General features: G+C 46.6%; 1 protein-coding gene across 4 annotated transcripts in view; it reads right to left on the bottom strand.

Annotated features, from left to right (window-relative positions):
* LOC137786072 (kinesin-like protein KIF13B) overlaps positions 1-18,663 on the bottom strand; it is a 34,032-nt gene that overhangs the window by 14,937 nt on the left and 432 nt on the right. For all 4 annotated transcript variants that reach the window (XM_068577718.1, XM_068577716.1, XM_068577717.1 and 1 more), the window contains exons 2-21: positions 18,553-18,648; positions 18,229-18,306; positions 16,638-16,731; positions 10,723-10,735; positions 10,571-10,631; positions 10,096-10,188; positions 8,462-8,642; positions 7,904-7,991; positions 7,687-7,821; positions 6,654-6,766; positions 6,343-6,454; positions 5,825-6,037; positions 5,253-5,363; positions 4,489-4,623; positions 4,235-4,365; positions 3,189-3,275; positions 2,822-3,012; positions 1,551-1,779; positions 1,273-1,435; positions 188-334 (exon numbers count right to left, since the gene is read on the bottom strand). In XM_068577718.1, the coding sequence (XP_068433819.1) occupies positions 188-334; positions 1,273-1,435; positions 1,551-1,779; positions 2,822-3,012; positions 3,189-3,275; positions 4,235-4,365; positions 4,489-4,623; positions 5,253-5,363; positions 5,825-6,037; positions 6,343-6,454; positions 6,654-6,766; positions 7,687-7,821; positions 7,904-7,991; positions 8,462-8,642; positions 10,096-10,188; positions 10,571-10,631; positions 10,723-10,735; positions 16,638-16,731; positions 18,229-18,298 (2,367 nt within the window). In that variant the 5' untranslated portion in view covers positions 18,299-18,306; positions 18,553-18,648. The remainder of the gene's footprint in view (positions 1-187; positions 335-1,272; positions 1,436-1,550; positions 1,780-2,821; positions 3,013-3,188; positions 3,276-4,234; positions 4,366-4,488; positions 4,624-5,252; positions 5,364-5,824; positions 6,038-6,342; positions 6,455-6,653; positions 6,767-7,686; positions 7,822-7,903; positions 7,992-8,461; positions 8,643-10,095; positions 10,189-10,570; positions 10,632-10,722; positions 10,736-16,637; positions 16,732-18,228; positions 18,307-18,552; positions 18,649-18,663) is intronic.

Raw genomic sequence — 18,663 nt, 5'->3', positions numbered from 1 at the left:
GGGGAAAGAATCACAACGAGATCTGCAGACCCATCAGGACTTTTTGAAGTACATCATGGATGCAAAGTGGCACACATGAAAGCTAGCAGGCCGATTCTGACAGATATCAGGTGACATATCGACACATTGAAAACTGAATAGAACAATAAATGATAATACTAATTTATCTGAGTCTTCATTCACTCACAGGGTTGTCTTCATCAAAGTCCTTCCACTCCTGGTAGAGCTCCCTCATGTCCACCAGGCGGTTCTCCATCTTCTCCAGAGCCCAGATCTGCTTCCCTTTACCTTTACGGCGAACCTGGATGGCCGGCTCACTCAACACTGCATCACGCTGTGAGGAGGGGGAGGGGCCAGAGAGAAGGTGATGGAGCTTTAAAACACTGAACACGTTCTTTATCACTGGCCCGAACAGAGCAGGTCTTTTATTATGTTTTATGTATTTCATCCATCCACTAGTGACGAGATTAACTGTTTATAACACAAAACACACCCACAGTTAACATGACCTGCTTCTGGTCTTAAATCCTGTCTGCTCGTTACCTTCCACACAAATATCCAACATTGTTTAGTTTGTAAAGACACTTTACTACAATATCTTTTGACTTCCTATACAATTACAGGTTGTACTTTTCCCAACGTCGTACACTATAATTTATTTATCTTATTCGTATTATGTCTTTTGATTGAATTTGCCTGAAAATCATCAAGTTTTTAAGTTTCCTTGAGCATCAAAGTCGTGGATATCTCTCCATGGGTTGCTGCACTGCTAACAGCGGCAGCTAACAGCGGCCGCTAACAGTGACAGTTAACAGTGGCCGCTAACAGTGACAGTTAACAGTGGCCGCTAACAGTGGCAGCTAACACTGACAGCTAACACTGACAGCTAACAGTGGCAGCTAACACTGACAGTTAACAGTGGCAGCTAACACTGACAGTTAACAGTGGCAGCTAACAGTGACCGCTAACGGTGGCCACTAACGGTGGCCGCTAACAGTGGCCGCTAACAGTGACCAGCCAATTCTGCAGATTTTTAAATGGAGCCATTTTGCTCGTTTTCTCGTCCTCAGACCAGTCAAAGCGCTCCATAGCGCAGCTTCAGCAGGAAACCCCATGTGACATTATTAACCTGCATGTCAATCACAGAAAGGGTTTGGTGCTTTGACATCTTGACCCTTTTGACCCACAGTTATTTCTCCCTCCCCTCTCTCTCCATACGAGATGTGGGAATGTGTTGTGTTGGTGTTTTCCTCGTGTTTTTTACACACACACCTTCCTGTTGGCGTCCAGGTTGGCAGCAGGTATCTGCAGCGTGACCAGGTACTCCGTCCTCTTGCTCAGCTCCTCTGCGATGAAGCCGGCCTCCTGAGCCAGCAGGTTGGCCCGGACGATCTGCTCCCTGAGGCGCCGCAGGCTGCGCGTCATCATGGCCTCCCTGAACCGCAACACACACACAACAGGAGCTCTACTGGAGCGTCTCCTTCCTCCTTCCAGGACCCGACTGCCAACAGGGGTCAGTAAAGGTCTCGCACCCTCCGGCTCGAGCTCACCTGTCCTCGCTCCAGCGCCGCACGCGCTTCTGGGAGCTGGACGCCGCCGCGGGAGCAGCCGCCGCCGCCGTTCCCGCCGGGTCCAGGAGGTGCGAGGGTTTCTCCGGGGTGAGCCTCTGGCGGAGCTGCTGCAGCTCCTGTTCGTACATCTGCCGCTGCCGCTCCAGGGCGCAGCGCTTCTCCTCCTCGTGCTGCCTCTCCAGGGTCTGCAACACCGACTGCAGCGGGTCTGAGGAGGAGGAGGAGGAGGAGGAAGAAGAGGCAAGACTTCTAATTTACCATTCTTTCTTATCAAAAGGAAATTAGCATCTATGAGAACTGTTCGTTCTAAAATTAAAATGCTGTCAACCACAAACAAGCTGGAACTGCTTCACAGGACTCACTGTTGATCCAAACAAACTAATATTCACCTCGTTATCTCTATTTTGGTCGCGTGTCAGAGCTCTGCACACACAACCATGCAGAACATTGTGGAAAGTAAACACTGAACAGAATCATTTGGGTCTAAATATTCAGCTCATAAAGCACACACACACACACACACACACACACACACACACACACACACACACACACACACACACGCACACACACACACACACACACACGGTTTGAGTAGCTTGATAGACATTCTGACCCTGAAGCTGTAGAAACTAAGAATAAAGCTATTCTTCATGTAAAAATTAGACCAAAGTAGCCTGCTAACAAATGCATGACTGTGTGTTTCAAGAGCCTAATATATCTTCTTCCTCTGTGAGCTCCATTGTTTAAATATTAAATAGCACATCAATGAGTCATAGCTGTAGACTCTAGGTTTAGTTAAACCTTTTCTGTGACCCATTTTGAAAATGATGTACAACAACTGTGCGTTGGGCAGAGTGCCAGGATAGCTGGCAGGGAGCTAACTGTTAGCGCTGGTTGGTTGACAGTAGTTCTCTTCGGGTGTGAAAATGAGGACAGAACTAGAAGTTCTCTTTCTGCCACGAGGAAGCTTTCAACAACACGTCCCACAGATAGAGACGCGTTGCAGACGGGGAGGAGGTCTGAATAAACATGAGGTGGGACTCTCCTCCCGTGCTGCAAACCAAATCTAAACATTCACAGCATTCATCCTGTCGGATCTGTGAACAGAGTTTAAGATGAGTTGAAGATACTAAATACATTCAAACTCTATATCCTCAGCAACAGCTCTGTACCGACTGTAAACACGCTGAGTAACGCCTCGTCACTGTGTTCTCTACTCTAACTTGCTGTGAGGAAGTAGGACTCACCGTTGTTGCCCATGCCCTTCATCATGACTTCGGCCTGAGCGAACTCGTAGCCAAAGCTCAGCTCGCTCGACACGTCGCTGGCCGCGTCGAAGTCCGCCTCCAGCCGGTCTGTGCTCAGGCTCGTCTTCATGGCGGCGCCGGCCTCCTTGTCCTCGCCGGCCGCGTGCACCAAGTGCCTCGGCAGGTTGATCCTGCGCGGGTCCGTGATGAGCGGGCGGCGATGCGAGACGGCAAAGTGACGGCGAAAGAGGAAGAAGTGCGATGTAGCGGAGAGTAAAAAAGAAAAGAAAAAAGGAAGAGAGGCACAATGAAGAGTTTGTGATCACTTGTCGATGAATGCAGGTAGAACATGTTAAGAGAGACCGACCTGAAGAAGTGGTTGTTCCCCCACAGGATGCGGTCGCCGTGGTGAAGCTGCACCGGACTGGAGACGGCAGCACCGTTCACACAGGTCCTGCAGGAGGAAGCACACGGCCAGAAGGTTTGAGAGGAGAAGAAATGCTGTCGTGACTCTCCTGACAATGAGACAACACTGAGCCCTGACAAAGAGGCTGAACTACTGGCTACCACACGTCCACGTGAGAGCCTGGAGACCAAAACAATGAGCGACACGACGAGACAGTTCTCTGTGCGTTAACACATACATAACACATTCATTACAGCAGCTTGAACGCAGGGTTCATACACATTGTGACCTGTGGGTTTCCATGACTTTAAACCAAATGTCCATGACTTTTAACCAAATGTCCATGATTTAAAACCATATTTCCATGATTTAAAACCATATTTTCATGACTTTAAACCAAATGTCCATGACTTTAAACCATATTTCCATGATTTAAAACCATATTTCCATGACTTTTAACCATATTTCCATGACTTTTAACCATATTTCCATGATTTAAAACCATATTTCCATGACATTTAACCATATTTCCATGACTTTCAACCATATTTCCATGACTTTTAACCAAATGTTCATGAGCAAACATTGTGCGAAATGTGTGTAAACAGTAAAAAGTGATAAAATGTAGTATTTAAACTAACAATGAGGATTCAAAGCATACAGTAAACCGTAAATGACTCAAATGAATGAGAGACAATAGTTTGATTAAAAGAATAAACATTTATATAGATGCCTGTATGTATGCTGCTGATATTTTGAGCATCTTTCATTTAAAAGCATATAAATTATTTCAAACTCAGCGTAAATGAACCTCATGAACACATGAATATAACACATTTACAGGACTTTTACACAACTTCGGGGATTTTACTTTTTTCTCTCCCAGGCCTGTAAATGATCATTTTAAACCTCCATAACTGTTCCAGGTTCTCCATGAGCGTTGTAAACTCATGTGTCATAACTGTTATAACGTGAGTTCCCCGGCGGCGGCGCGGCTGAGAGCGTACCGAGCGTTGCGGTGAGGACTGAGCACCACGCCGTCGTCCTCGCTGATGTCGATGACGCAGTGCTCCGCTTGGATGGCCATCCCGCACAGCTGGATGTCCTGCGAGTTGGCCGAGCCCACGAGCGTGTGCTCCTGCGACAACACGGAGGAGACGCGTCACGACGTGACGTGTGCATTGGTGACGCTGTGCAGACATGTCAGGCAGGAACACAGAGGCTACAGAGCGGCACAGGACGATGTGCACGTGTCCGGTACCTTCAGGTAGTAGACCAGCAGCTCGTTGAGGGCGGGGTCAGCGTTGAGGTTCACCAGGAAACACTTGTCATCCACCACTCGGATTCCAGAGGACTGCAGGGAAATGCCCAGGCTCTCCAGCTGCCGCTGCCGCTCCTGCAGGGAACATCTCATGCATATTTAATACATGAATGATTAGTGCTGTTCTTCAGCTGCTGCCTGATGGGAGAAAAGAGAATGCTGGGAAAATCACCTCCTCACTGAAAACAACTTAGTGAACAACTCAGAGGGTTACGTCTGTATCCTTCAACCTGGACCCGACTCACTCTCGTGTTTGTGTCCAGGTGACTCACTGATCAGGTCTTGAAGGAGGTAAAGCTAAACGAGCTGCAATGCAATGACTCGAGGTCATGTCTCCTTGTTGCCACCGACGGGCTCAGGTTGTTAGTAGAAGTGTCTGACATCATTATGGATGAATCCATAGTCTTTCACTTGATCCTGTCTGTTCGTTCGGTGAAGCTTCGTTCAGAAACCTGACAGCAGCCACATGATGGGAGTCAGCTGGATAAAATCTATTACTGAACACCGAGCAACTCTTTCTGTTCAGCAACACACAAGCTGACAACACCAGCACAACAGAAATGTTAATGAAGCTCTCTTTAAGTATTACAAGAATCAGTTGGACTGTCTCTACTGCTGATGCAGCAGAAGACTGATGGAGGGAGGGAATGTGTGTGTGTGTGTGTGTGTGTGTGTGTGTGTGTGTGTGTGTGTGTGTGTGTTACCTGTGCAATAGCCTCCGTCTTGGTGAGTTTATCCTCCCAGGTGACCGTCATCTCTTGGATCAGTTTCTCAGACTCCTCCAGCCTGTCCTTCAGCTCAGGCGCCTTCATAGACTGAGAGGGACAAACGCTTCATCAACACTTCATCAACACTTCATCAACACTCCATCAACACTTCATCAACACTTCCATCAACACTCCATCAACACTTCATCAACACTTCATCAACACTTCCATCAACACTTCATCAACGCTTCCATCAGCACTTCATCAACGCTTCAACACTTCATCAACACTTCATCAACACTTCCATCAACACTTCATCAACGCTTCAACACTTCCATCAACGCTTCATCAACGCTCCATCAACGCTCCATCAACACTTCCATCAACACTTCCATCAACACTTCATCGATACCTCAACACTCCATCCACACTTCCTTCCACACTTCCCTCCACACTTCCCTCCACACTTCCCTCCACACTTCCCTCCACACTTCCCTCCACACTTCCCTCCACACTTCCTTCCACACTTCCTTCCACACTTCCTTCGTTCGCTCTCTCGCGGTCTGAACCTCGGCCTCCGTGAGCTGCTCCCTCAGTTTCTCCACTTCCTCCCGCAGCTCTCGGATGATCCTGGCGTTGGGGTCCTCGTTGACGACGGCGTGGTTGACGATGCTCTTGGCCCTGTCGGCGTAGCGCAGGGTGGACAGCGTCTCGTCGTAGTTGTCCGCCGAGGGGCTGATGGTGGCGACCATGGCCGTGCGGCTGTTCCCTCCCAGGCTGTCCTGCAGGGAAAAAACACCCAACAACAAACACAGTGAAACATCTCAGAGTCCACCGCTTCAGTTCAGAGGAAGAACTACTAAATGAAAGACTTATAAACCCTCAAATCAAAGACTGTAAATGCCAAAAGGAGCTTTCTTCCAACTGAGCAGAGCTAATTTAAATAACCAGCAGAGCCTTGAAACTTAACTGGAAAAATAACAAGGAGCACAGTCCATAATGAATCACTTCAAAGTCCAGTTTCTTTAGTATAAAGAAGCTAATTAATACATATTGACGTGTGTGTGCAGGTGCTGCCTCTGTGTACCTTGAGCAGCCAGGTGAGCACAGAGTCTCTGTAGGGAACAAACTTGCTCTTGTACTTCCCTGCTCCCTGGTCAGCCAAGGCCGAGATGACGAGACCCAGAGTACTGAGGGACCTGAGGAGGAGAGAGGGAAGCATTTAGTGGACAGCATGGCAGAGAGGAACAAAGAGGCAAAGACATCATGACGGTAAGGGTCTATTCAGTACGATTAGACCCAAATGAAAACGAGTGTAGACAGAAAATGAAACCCGATCCCAGCCATCAATCTGAAGACGTTGTCGTCGTGTCACTTGTCTGCTTTTTGTTGACTCACTTGTTGATGTTGCTCCCTTCTTTCAGTCGCTCCCCCGCCGCTCCGGTCTTGGCCGCCCGCTCGCTGCCGGCCAGGTCCACCAGGCTCAGCTTGCTCACCTTCTCTCCGCTCGTCTGGAGCGCACAAGGAAATTCATCTTCGTCTTAAAAACAGTCGACCGCAGAGAGAGAGAGAAACGCACTGAGGGCCGGCTACACATCTGGAGATATTAAGGCGACGTCAAAAAGGGGTTGATGCTTAGAGGTGTTGACGTGTTTTAGACACCTCAAATAACAACCATCAGTTAAGTGTATTTACAATATGATCACTGCGGTTTTCAATGCTCTCTCTCGAGCCACAACACTCCTTTGATTAAAACTTTTACCTCTCAGAACACGGGAGTGGCCGACTCATTAAACATCTCCATCGTTTAGTGTGTTGTTGTCTCAAAGAGTTAATCTGGATACACCAAAGTCACACAGGAACACTAGCTAACCCATCCAGGCCGTGGTCTCAAGAGGATGGAGGATGTGAAGAGAGCTCGATGACGTCAGAGAGGCCGTCTGACAGAACATTACAATACTGTAACTCGAGCCTCCACTCAGACTGATATTGATTTGTTTCAGGTGCTGCTTCTACAAACTCTTCTTCTACTGTAGTGATGCACAGCAATGCATCTTTGCATTGCTGTGGAGGCGCTGACGAGATGGTCAAGCGCTATAATGTAATAGTGCATGCTCGGCAGGTCGGGTTCAGCACAATAAATAAAGTGAAAACAGAAACGATGAATGAACTGACTCAACAGGAAATGTGTTGCTTGTTTAATCCATGAGAAAAAAAATGCTAAACATCATTTGTTTTTAGGTTCCCGTGTGTGTCTCAGTTTTCTGTCGTAGATAATTGCATGTCTCGGGTTGTTTGGACATAAAAAGACAAGCCTCCCTGTTCACTGCAACATCCTGTATCCTCAGCTGCATAACGAGGACAGAGGCTGTCAAAAGACATCGCACACCACAGGATCACTAGCTCTGTGTGTGTGTGTGTGTGTGTGTACCTCAGACTGCAGGTCCATGAGTGTGTGTGTGAGGATGATGTTGAACACGGCGTGGGACCGGCTGCTCTCTTCGTTCATATTCGTTGCCGCCACCGTACGAGATTTATTTCCTTCTGACATCAGAGACTCGATGTCCTGTCAAGAGACCAAGCAACGCACACGTCTCTCGCCTGCACTTCACCGATGGCAACAGGAAGTCGGACATGTTCACACGTACCTTGTAGCAGGCCACGGCCAGGCGGGACAGGCCGTCCACATACGGGCCCAGCACTTTGTGCTCCCTCACCCTCAGCGCCTGTCGATTCCTGCAGAGAAGAGACGTTATTAATGCTTCATCCTCCTCCTCATCCTCCCTCACACACAGTGTTCCTCCCTTCCCGAGCAAGCAGAGACAAGCATCTTAAACAGGGACGGTTCATACATGCTACATACTTTACAAGATGGCCCTCTTCTTGTGAATCTGATAGCGGCAAAAACAAATTCTACAAGCCTCTGGTCCTCGAGTCCAATGAGCTCCCTGAGCGCAGTGAGACGGCTGCAGCTGGAGGTTATAAATCTCCAACACGAGGCAACTTACAACAAAACAATCTAGACTGATGAAGAGCTCTACAGGTACGAGGTCACACATGGATGTTTGGTTTTAATGTGAACTGTCCCTTTAAAAGATCAACAGCCATTTGAATGCAGTTCAGATCATATTTCCTTGAAGGCTGCAGACTGCATTATGTAATGCGTGGGACTCGCTGCCCTCGCGTCAGCTCCCACAGCTCCTCACCCTTTGGGGTCCAGCAGGTCCCGGACCTTCTCGTTGTAGATCTCCATGTAGGAAACCTCCACGGTGAAGCCCTCTCCCTCCCGGGCCTCCCGCTCCGTCCTGCTGAACAGGGAGCTGCAGAGCCGAGGGATCAGACCGGGCTGCTCCGCCGAGCCCATCATGGTGTACGACTTCCCGGAGCCTGGAGTCCACGAGTCCACGAGTCCACGAGACCACGAGACCAGACATCAAGCAGGAAAAAACATCACGCGATGTCAAAGAGGAAAATTAAGAGGAAATGGAATCAGATTCAGCTTTATTTGCTGAGGACGGCTGTAAACAACAAACAGAGCTTTAAAGGTCCATATATATATATATATATATATATATATATATATATATATATATATATATATATATATATATATATATATATATATATATATATATGTGTCTGAGAGGCAGAGATTAAAAAAAGCAAAATGAAATGAGTTTGAGGAAAGTTGATGACAGTAGTGAAGCGGATCAGAGAAAGACGTGAACTAAGACGTGAACTAAGACATGAACTAAGACATGAACTAAGACGAGAACTAAGACGAGAACTAAGACGAGAACTAAGACGAGAACTAGGACATGAACTAGAACATGAACTAAGACGTGAACTAAGACGTGAACTAAGACGTGAACTAAGACGTGAACTAAGACATGAACTAAGACGAGAACTAAGACGAGAACTAGGACATGAACTAGGACATGAACTAGGACATGAACTAAGACGTGAACTAAGACGTGAACTAAGACGAGAACTAAGACGAGAACTAAGACGTGAACTAAGACGAGAACTAGGACATGAACTAAGACGTGAACTAAGACGTGAACTAAGGCATGAACTAAGACGAGAACTAAGACGAGAACCAGGACATGAACTAAGGCATGAACTAAGACATGAACTAAGACGAGAACTAAGACATGAACCAGGACATGAACTAAGACGTGAACTAAGACGTGAACTAAGACGTGAACTAAGACGTGAACTAAGACGTGAACTAAGACGTGAACTAAGACGTGAACTAAGACATGAACTAAGACATGAACTAAGACGTGAACAAAGACATGAACTAAGACGAGAACTAAGACGAGAACTAAGAGTAGAACTAAGACATGAACTAAGGCATGAACTAAGACATGAACTAAGGCATGAACTAAGGCATGAACTAAGGCATGAACTAAGACATGACCTAAGACATGAACTAAGACATGAACTAAGACATGAACTAAGACGTGAACTAAGACATGAACTAAGGCATGAACTAAGGCATGAACTAAGACATGAACTAAGACATGAACTAAGACATGAACTAAGACATGAACTAAGACATGAACTAAGGCGTGAACTAAGGCATGAACTAAGACGTGAACTAAGACATGAACTAAGACGTGAACTAAGACATGAACTAAGACGTGAACTAAGACGTGAACTAAGACATGAACTAAGGCATGAACTAAGACATGAACTAAGGCATGAACTAAGGCATGAACTAAGACATGAACTAAGACATGAACTAAGACATGAACTAAGACATGAACTAAGGCGTGAACTAAGGCATGAACTAAGGCATGAACTAAGGCATGAACTAAGATGTTAAGGGCATTACCTGTCTGTCCGTAAGCAAAGATGCAGGCGTTGTAGCCCATGAAGGCGTTGTCCAGCAGACTCTCCCCGAGGCTCTGGAAGACCACGTCCTGCCCTGCAGCAGGAACACACGCTAACGTCTCACACCACAGCTACGCTCTCAATACTTTAGCAACAGAGCAGGCGAGCTGCTAAAGAAAACACACACGGTGGCGTTTTGTTCACATGTAACACGTGTGACAGGCCGCTGAATTAAAGCCGCTCGCATTGTTAGGAAACTCCCTGGCAATGGGTTCAGCCTGACTCCTTACAGGACGCAGGACAGATGTAGTTCATCCTGACACCTGAAAGGCCCTTTCCTATAAATAGTTGAGGGTATGAGGACACATTGTGTCAGGAGATAAGTTTAAGAAGTGAGTCACGAGCAGCGAGTCACTCTGGAGATAAAAACAGGAGCAAGAAGGTCAAAACACGGAGACGCTGAGACGAGAACCGACCTGCAAACCTGTCCTTCTGAGAGTCATCTATGGACCAGAAGCAGTGGTCAAAGGCAAACACCTGAGGAGGACACACACACACACACACCTGTTAAAAACAACTCCTTTATAACTGCTTTATAAAGTATTCATGCGTTGAGTTGGAGACTCACCTTTGGCTGATTTCTGAAGGGAAACGAGAGAAGAACAAAAAACATCATCAGTTGACAACCGGTGCTTAAAGAAAACCTATAAACATAACAACCAACCTAAAACACTAGTTTAAGCCTCACTGTGGACACACACACACACACACACACACCAGAGGAGAAACCTCCCTGAGCCCAGAACATGTGAACATACTAACAAGGCAACAGCTCCTCCATCATGTGACATGTCGCCTGGTTCGACAGACTTTTTAAGATTCAAAGCAAAGGAAAATAAAGCAAAGGGCCTTTCATTAAAGGTTCTTATAAAGTGAGCCGGGTCCTGGTCCACAGTGACCTTGTGGGTACGCTGCGTTTCTTCTTCATCTTCCCTCCAACATCTTCCCAGCCGTCTGCTCGTGAGACTCCTCCCACCTGCAGGCCAGAGGTTCCCACTCGGGGTCGAGAGCTAATTTTACTTGGTCGTCTGATGCCGCTGGGAAAAACAACAACCCTTCAATAAAACAAATGTATATTTTCCAGATTCATATCTATCATGTTTCCTAATAGTTTCCTGCCTCTCGTTATTCTCTTACGGTTCATTCAAATGAAGCGTTTGGGAGTGTTTCCTCTGCAGAGGCAGCACTTTGCAGAGAACATGATAAACCAACTTGTTGTGTTGCAGTTTACAGCCTTTTCAAAACATCATCACTGCACTATTTAACGCTATTTGACGTTTGTGTCTAAAATCAGCATTATGGCCAATTCTTGTCCACCAAAACATAAACCAGTTATTCTTGAGTTTGTGCATTTTTTGAAGAAATTCCCTCCCGGTGTTTCTGAAGTATCGCGATCACGAGACCGATGGACACTCGGAGAAAAATTAAAGAGAAGAATAAAAGATACATAAACGAAAAAGGTTAAAAAAAATGCGCCAAAAATCCAAAATTGCCCGAATTACTGTAGCGGCCCCTAATGTTTAAATGGCCAAATCCATTTGACGCCTATTTCATACGTCTATTTCCACCAGGCCTGACGAGCGTGCAACATTTAGTGAATTTTGGAGAATGACAAGTCCCCCAAAAAGTAGTCGAAAGTTCTGAAATAAAAATCAGAACAATAAGACACAGAACAGTTTCAACAGGGTTCTTAGGACTGACTTTGGCAGTCCGAAGAACCCTGATAAATAAAAAGGCCAGCAAATGCAAAGACGGGTCTGTGGTTAGCTGCATGGGTGCGTTACCAGACGGCTGCAGCGGGTCCAGTTGCCCCGGAGCTGAATGAAGGGACGTTTGTTGTTGGAGGCAGTAAACACATCATCTCCTGTTCCCCAATAAACACTAACCACTGGACCTCACCCTGGATGAGGTGATGCAATGTCAATGCTGTGACCTGCTCCGTCTCACTAGAAACGTAGACAACACTGCAGTGCAGGAAACCGCAGAGCAAGCAAAGACCTGACAAGACCCCCCCAGATCAGAGCCGCCGGGGTAAAACGGGAGAGTTTGAAGAACACAAAGTCATCGGTGTTTTAATGGAAGCGGAGATTTCAAATCTGTCAAGGTTGAGTAATCCTGCTCGGCTCATTGTGAGTCAAGTGGAGGACGTGACGCAGCTCTAAAGAGCCTCTGGCGTCCAGCGTCCCCGAGACAACGCGCTCCTTCTTACCGCAGCGCTTTAAAAACACTCTGCGCTTTGGGCTCGGCCCGGTGCAGAACAACACTGGTTTACCCCCTGCGTCAGGCAGCGGACATCACATTCCTGCAAGCAAACGTCAAATTTAATGATCAAACATGCTGCGCTGCAGCTTCGTGTTGTTGCTCGTCAGCGATGTCACCGTGTCGGTGGGAAGAGGGTTCGGTTTAACTCGATTCTGGTGTTTAAAGTCTGTGTTTAAAGTCTGCTTGTGTTTGGAAAAGCTGCCTTCTGGGGACGAGCCACGCGGCAACCTGAACCTCCTCTGGTTGTATAGAAGTCGATGCTTCATGCGTTAAAGCTGCATTGTCTCTCCTGACCACCAGGGGGCGACTCCTCTGGTTGTATAGAAGTCTATGCTTCATGTGTTAAAGCTGCATTCTCTCTCCTGACCATCATGGGGCGACTCCTCTGGTTGTATAGAAGTCTATGCTTCATGTGTTAAAGCTGCATTCTCTCTCCTGACCACCAGGGGGCGACTTCTCTGGTTGTATAGAAGTCTATGCTTCATGCGTTAAAGCTGCATTCTCTCTCCTGACCACCAGGGGGCGACTCCTCCGGTTGTATAGAAGTCTATGCTTTATGTGTTAAAGCTGCATTCTCTCCTGACCACCAGGGGGCGACTCCTCTGGTTGTATAGAAGTCTATGCTTTATGCGTTAAAGCTGCATTCTCTCTCCTGACCACCAGGGGGCGACTCCTCTGGTTGTATAGAAGTCTATGCTTCATGTGTTAAAGCTGCATTCTCTCTCCTGACCACCAGGGGGCGACTCCTCTGGTTGTATAGAAGTCTATGCTTCATGCGTTAAAGCTGCATTCTCTCTCCTGACCACCAGGGGGGCGACTCCTCTGGTTGTATAGAAGTCTATGCTTCATGCGTTAAAGCTGCATTCTCTCTCCTGACCACCAGGGGGCGACTCCTCTGGTTGTATAGAAGTCTATGCTTCATGTGTTAAAGCTGCATTCTCTCTCCTGACCACCAGGGGGCGACTCCTCTGGTTGTATAGAAGTCTATGCTTCATGTGTTAAAGCTGCATTCTCTCTCCTGACCACCAGGGGGCGACTCCTCTGGTTGTATAGAAGTCTATGCTTCATGTCTTAAAGCTGCATTCTCTCTTCTGACCACCAGGGGGGCGACTCCTCTGGTTGTATAGAAGTCTATGCTTCATGTGTTAAAGCTGCATTCTCTCTCCTGACCACCAGGGGGAGACTCCTCTGGTTGTATAGAAGTCTATGCTTCATGTCTTAAAGCTGCATAGCTACTAGCTTGGTTGGCTTGTAAACATTTAACAGCTTTTAGAGCAGATATTTCCCTCAGGAGTTGGTTGAGACCCCAAACGGAGCAAAAAGAGAGTGAATACTGGTATAATTCATCAGGTGACCATAGAACTTGTCGCTAAATGAACTTTTACATGCTGCATGTCAGCTGGATGGGTAAATATGCTTTGCTGCCAAGTTACATATATTACATTTAAAAGGTGATAAAATGCCAGTATTGTGTTTAGAGCTCAAAATAACCAGTTACACCAGCTTTCAGTCTGTTTACTTCCTCTCTGATCATTATAGGACATATTTTTCTGCAACTTGAATATGTATTTGTGGTGGTTGCCCACTGAGGAGGTCGCGGCGACAAACAGATTTTCCACATTCAGGATGACAAAGAAAAAACAATCTATTTGAGAGATTGTTATGGTAAAATCTATCCTACTCAAAGCGAGGCCCCCTTTTGAAGTGCCCTCCCATACATCACCCAGGACACACAGTGTGCACTCAGGCAGAAATATCAATTTGGGGTTGAAAAAAAAAGCCTGTAAATGAAGTCATGGCCACACACACTGGGGGCTGTAATGAAACAAGGCCTCCCTATGCATGTCCATGAAAGAGCAACACTAAGTCCCGTCCTCTCCTGGGCTGGAAAGGACATTCCTGAGATAACTGGCAGAGCCTCGCAGCTCCCAGGAGTCCCTGGGGGAGCGGAGGTAGGAAGGCGGGTCAGCAAGTCTTAGACCAACAACATACAGGCCGGAGGGGTTTGATCATGCGCAGCTCTTCTGGGGGGATCCAGTACATATTACACATTCTGCACATCAAAGTTATGCAACATATAAAACAAGAAACATTTATGATGCCATGAACAGATCTTCAAAGCGGGGCTCTTATCGAGGCAAAGCTCAGATAAGAAAGGCCCTCAGTTTGTGTTTTACTTTCTAAACATAGTGCTGCAGGGGCTGATAAATATTCAAGGTCTGTTTACAACATGTGCAGTAAACTATATGCTTCTACTGACTATTGGTGGGCTCCAACGTTTGCAGGGACAGACCTGAGGCTTTATTAGTTATTAATCTCTACCATCCTGAGGGTCTGACGAGCCAGCGCTGCAGGGCTGCTGCAGGGAGCTGTTGCACATTAACACCCCCAGGCTCCTGCAGCAGGTCAGTTAAACCTGTCAGGCAGGGAGCTGACTGAGCACAACTTGTCGGGATTGGAAGGCGAGAGACTCCTCCCCCCAGAAGAAAACAAAGCATTTCTGTAAAACAGGCTGTGCTCATAATATAAAACAATCTACTGGGAAACTAATCAGGAATGCCTCGATGCAGAAACCAACGCTCTGCAGTTCAAAACACTCGCTTACTGGCTGCGCTGGGAGTTACAGCCAGCCTGTAAAACCTGTTCACAGTGAGCCCCAAGGGGAAGCATGCCGCCGCTGAAGCATGTCAGGACACACACACACACACACACACACACAACTATGGAATATGAGACACTCTCTTTCTGCAAAGGGGGAGATTCATCATCTGTCTTACTGGAGGGGGTTTCTACTGAACCAGGTCACCTGGGAAGGGAAGGCCCGTCTACCTGTGCTGCTCTGGCTCACTGCTGGGAGGAAGGACGGGGTTGCTTTCTCAACAGCAAACCCTGTGCCATATTTTATTATTTAACACAATCAGTGCACATTTTGCCCCCACAACATCTGACACTTGATGCATTACACAGACAGCTCTGATGTTGTAGTGTTGAACTGAAGACAGAGCCATCCTGACGGGATAAACACATTCTAAAGTAAACTACTTTGTTCTTGCTCCTCTTAAATCGTGGCTTACGGTTGCTATCTGAGCAGGACGGAGCTGGAACAGACACGCCCTTTGTAAAGAGAGGAATGGTTCAGGAAGGACACTGAGGAAGGAGGAAGAAAGGAAAGGAGTAACAGAGGGAGGATGGGTGGGGTGAGCTTCTTTCAAGCCACGGGTGCTAACTGGACTGGTCACAGTCTATAAACTCTCTGCCGGCCATCCTGAGGGAATCAACTAGTGGAACCCATTTAATGGATGAGTTTACTCCTGGATGAGCCAAACAGCTGCTACATGTCAACACATCCATCTGACTATCAAGCAACTTATATCAGCTGATGAAGACTGTGAGATCGGGATGAACACGCCCGGAAAAATAGATAGGTGGAGCTTAAGTTTGTGTTATTTTGATAAACTAAAAATAAATGGCTTCAAGAAAACCTCCAGGAGAAACCTCCAATACTATTTTAGTACCAAGGCAGGACCAACAAGTCCTGAGTGAAGACCAACAAGTCCTGAGTCAAGACCGACAAGTCCTGAGTCAAGACCGACAAGTCCTGAGTCAAGACCGACAAGTCCTGAATCAGGACCAACAAGTCCTGAGTCAAGTTCGACAAGTCCTGAGTCAAGTCCTGAGTGAAGACCAACAAGTCCTGAGTCAATTCCAACAAGTCCTGAGTGGAGATCAACAAGTCCTGAGGGAAGACCAACAAGTCCTGAGTCAAGTCCAACAAGTCCTGATTCAGGACCAACAAGTCCTGAGTCAATTCCAACAAGTCCTGAGTGAAGATCAACAAGTCCTGAGTCAGGACCAACAAGTCCTTGGTTAAGTCCCGAGGAAAGACCAAGTCCAAAGTCATGACCAACAAGTCCTAAACTTGCTCCTCACCAGGAGAAGACTTTCATTAAGTCCAGTCCTTAGATTCATGACTTGAGTCTGACTTAAATCCAAATGACGTGACTCAAAATGCTTTAGTGACAATCAAAGTCTGGAGAAACAAATCCTGTGACTGCATTATCCCCGTGCTGTGGATACCCACAGACCAGACAAAAACAGATTAGCAGCTGCTAAAGCAGAAGCATAGTACATTAAAGGAAACTGCAAAAGAACCCGTCTTTCAAAGGTTGAATGGTCGTGCATCAAAGGGACGATGAGGTGCGTCTGGTGGGAGGAGCTTACCGGGGGTCTCCTTTGCCAACGTTGGTGACGGCCGGATTCAGGACCGTCTGGTTCCCCTCCATCTCCACCACACATTTAGTCTGCAGATCTTTTTCTGGATTGAAACAGAGGTCAACGAGAGAAAAAAAGGATGCATCATCAACAATAACTTAAACTTATTTTTCTCTGCAGTAGTAACAGAACCACACTAATAAATAATGAAACAAATGAAATGTGAAGTGTGCAAAGTGGCTTTTGCAAAGCAATTCTCCAATCACTAAAATGTGCTGTTTGAACTGGTGATTCTAACTTTCTTGACTATAGTCATCACAAGATAACAGGCCCTCGTGATTGTAACACAAACAACACACACAGAGGCAGGAAATAGTTGTATTGATGGTGATTCATTCCGGGACTTGCCTGTGCAAACACTACAACCACTTTACTACTCCAAGAGCCGATAGTAAAGAAAAGCAGGGCCAGAGCTGCTCTTCCTCATTCCTACCTGCCGTACAAGGTTTTAAAGGTGGAGACAGAGCTGGAGCTTCCTGTCAGAGCAGGATTGTGTTGAAATATGTTCTGCTGTTACACATAAAAGGGCCAGTGTGTAGCGTTTATGGGGTTTATTGGCAGAAATGGAATGTAATATAGTGAAGTATGTTTTCTTTAGTTTTTAATTAGCTAAAGATAAGTATGGTTGTGTTTTTATTGCCTTTGAATAAGCCTTTAATATATCTACAAACAGAGCGGGTCCTTTTCACTGAGCCAGCCGCCATGTTTCTACTGTAGCCCAGAAGGGACAAACCAAACACTGGATCCAAGTTACATCACTTGCCTTTTCACGGAGGCAACGTGCGATCTAAAGAGTGAAGCCAATGCAGAAGGGTCTTAAAGCTGCATTCTCTCTCCTGACCACCAGTTGGCGACTCCTCTGGTTGTATAGAAGTCTATATAAGTGACTCTACTTCTCTCTTGATGTATTCCCTCAGTAAACATTGTAAACATGAGTTTATGTCTCAATCTCTAGTTTCTAGTCTTCTTCAATACAGCACGATGTTCATTTAGTACATTATTAAAGTAATATGAGTAAAGCGGAGGATGCTTTCAGGTGGGTCAAACTCGTGATTGACAATTTTTACCACCTCACTTCTCTTCCATCAAATACTGCCACTCAATGCTGCAAGATTCTACACCCTGCACCTTTTATAAGGCTTATTTTGCAGAAACACACTGGGAAAGGTGGATTATTACATGGAATTACAAATGTTATTAAAGGATGTAGCAGATGTGTCAGATGCCACTGTACTATATGCATTATGGTCCTCTTTCTGTCAGGATGTGATGTCACTGTACCTTCCACATGTTTCCATGTCTACTCCTGCAGCCAAAGCTTGTTTTCCAGAGGAGGGGCAGAATGGACCTTGCAGAGGAAGGACACCTCTGCTGTTTTCTAAAGAAACTACTCATAACCCTGGCTTCACAAACCAGGAAAACAGCGCTTTTGGAGCCTTAAAAGGGCCTTTGTGTGTCCCGTGGAGAAACAGACTAATAAGTGTCCTTGCGGCTCATAACTGGTAGCGGCGTCACAAGGTTCCTCTGACGTCACACTCACCTCTCCTGCTCATTGGCCGCACGCGAACAGCGACCTTTACGTTGGAGTCGTTGAGGATGTTGTCATCCATGGTGCCACCTGACGAGTGTAAAGACACGAGTGTGTAGAGTTACTTCAAACCTCTCAACATACAGTGTGACGCCTGAACGCAGCGCCACTGCGCGAGGTACCAATATATCTATAAATAAACCCGATAAACGGGTAAAACTCCCGCTCTTTGGAACACTAGTAACACTTAAACACAACTCCAAGCGGCGTGTATAACGTCCACGAAGACGTCACAAGTCAAAGGACAAAGTGTGTTGCGGAGAGAAGTGGACAAACCCGTGAGAAAACAAGGAGTGCGCAGTGGTTTCGCTGTCCGACTCTCGCAGGCACCTTGAAGAGCACACAGCAGCTAGCCCGGGACGCTACCGAGAGCTGGGGAACAGCAGA

This window comes from Clinocottus analis, unplaced genomic scaffold (assembly GCF_023055335.1).
Source record: "Clinocottus analis isolate CAN_PGR_092001 unplaced genomic scaffold, fCliAna1.0.p SCAF_15, whole genome shotgun sequence".
NCBI lineage: Eukaryota > Metazoa > Chordata > Actinopteri > Perciformes > Cottidae > Clinocottus > Clinocottus analis.
The sequence above is the reverse complement of the archived record's forward strand: the minus strand, read 5'-3'. Positions and strand labels throughout refer to the sequence as shown.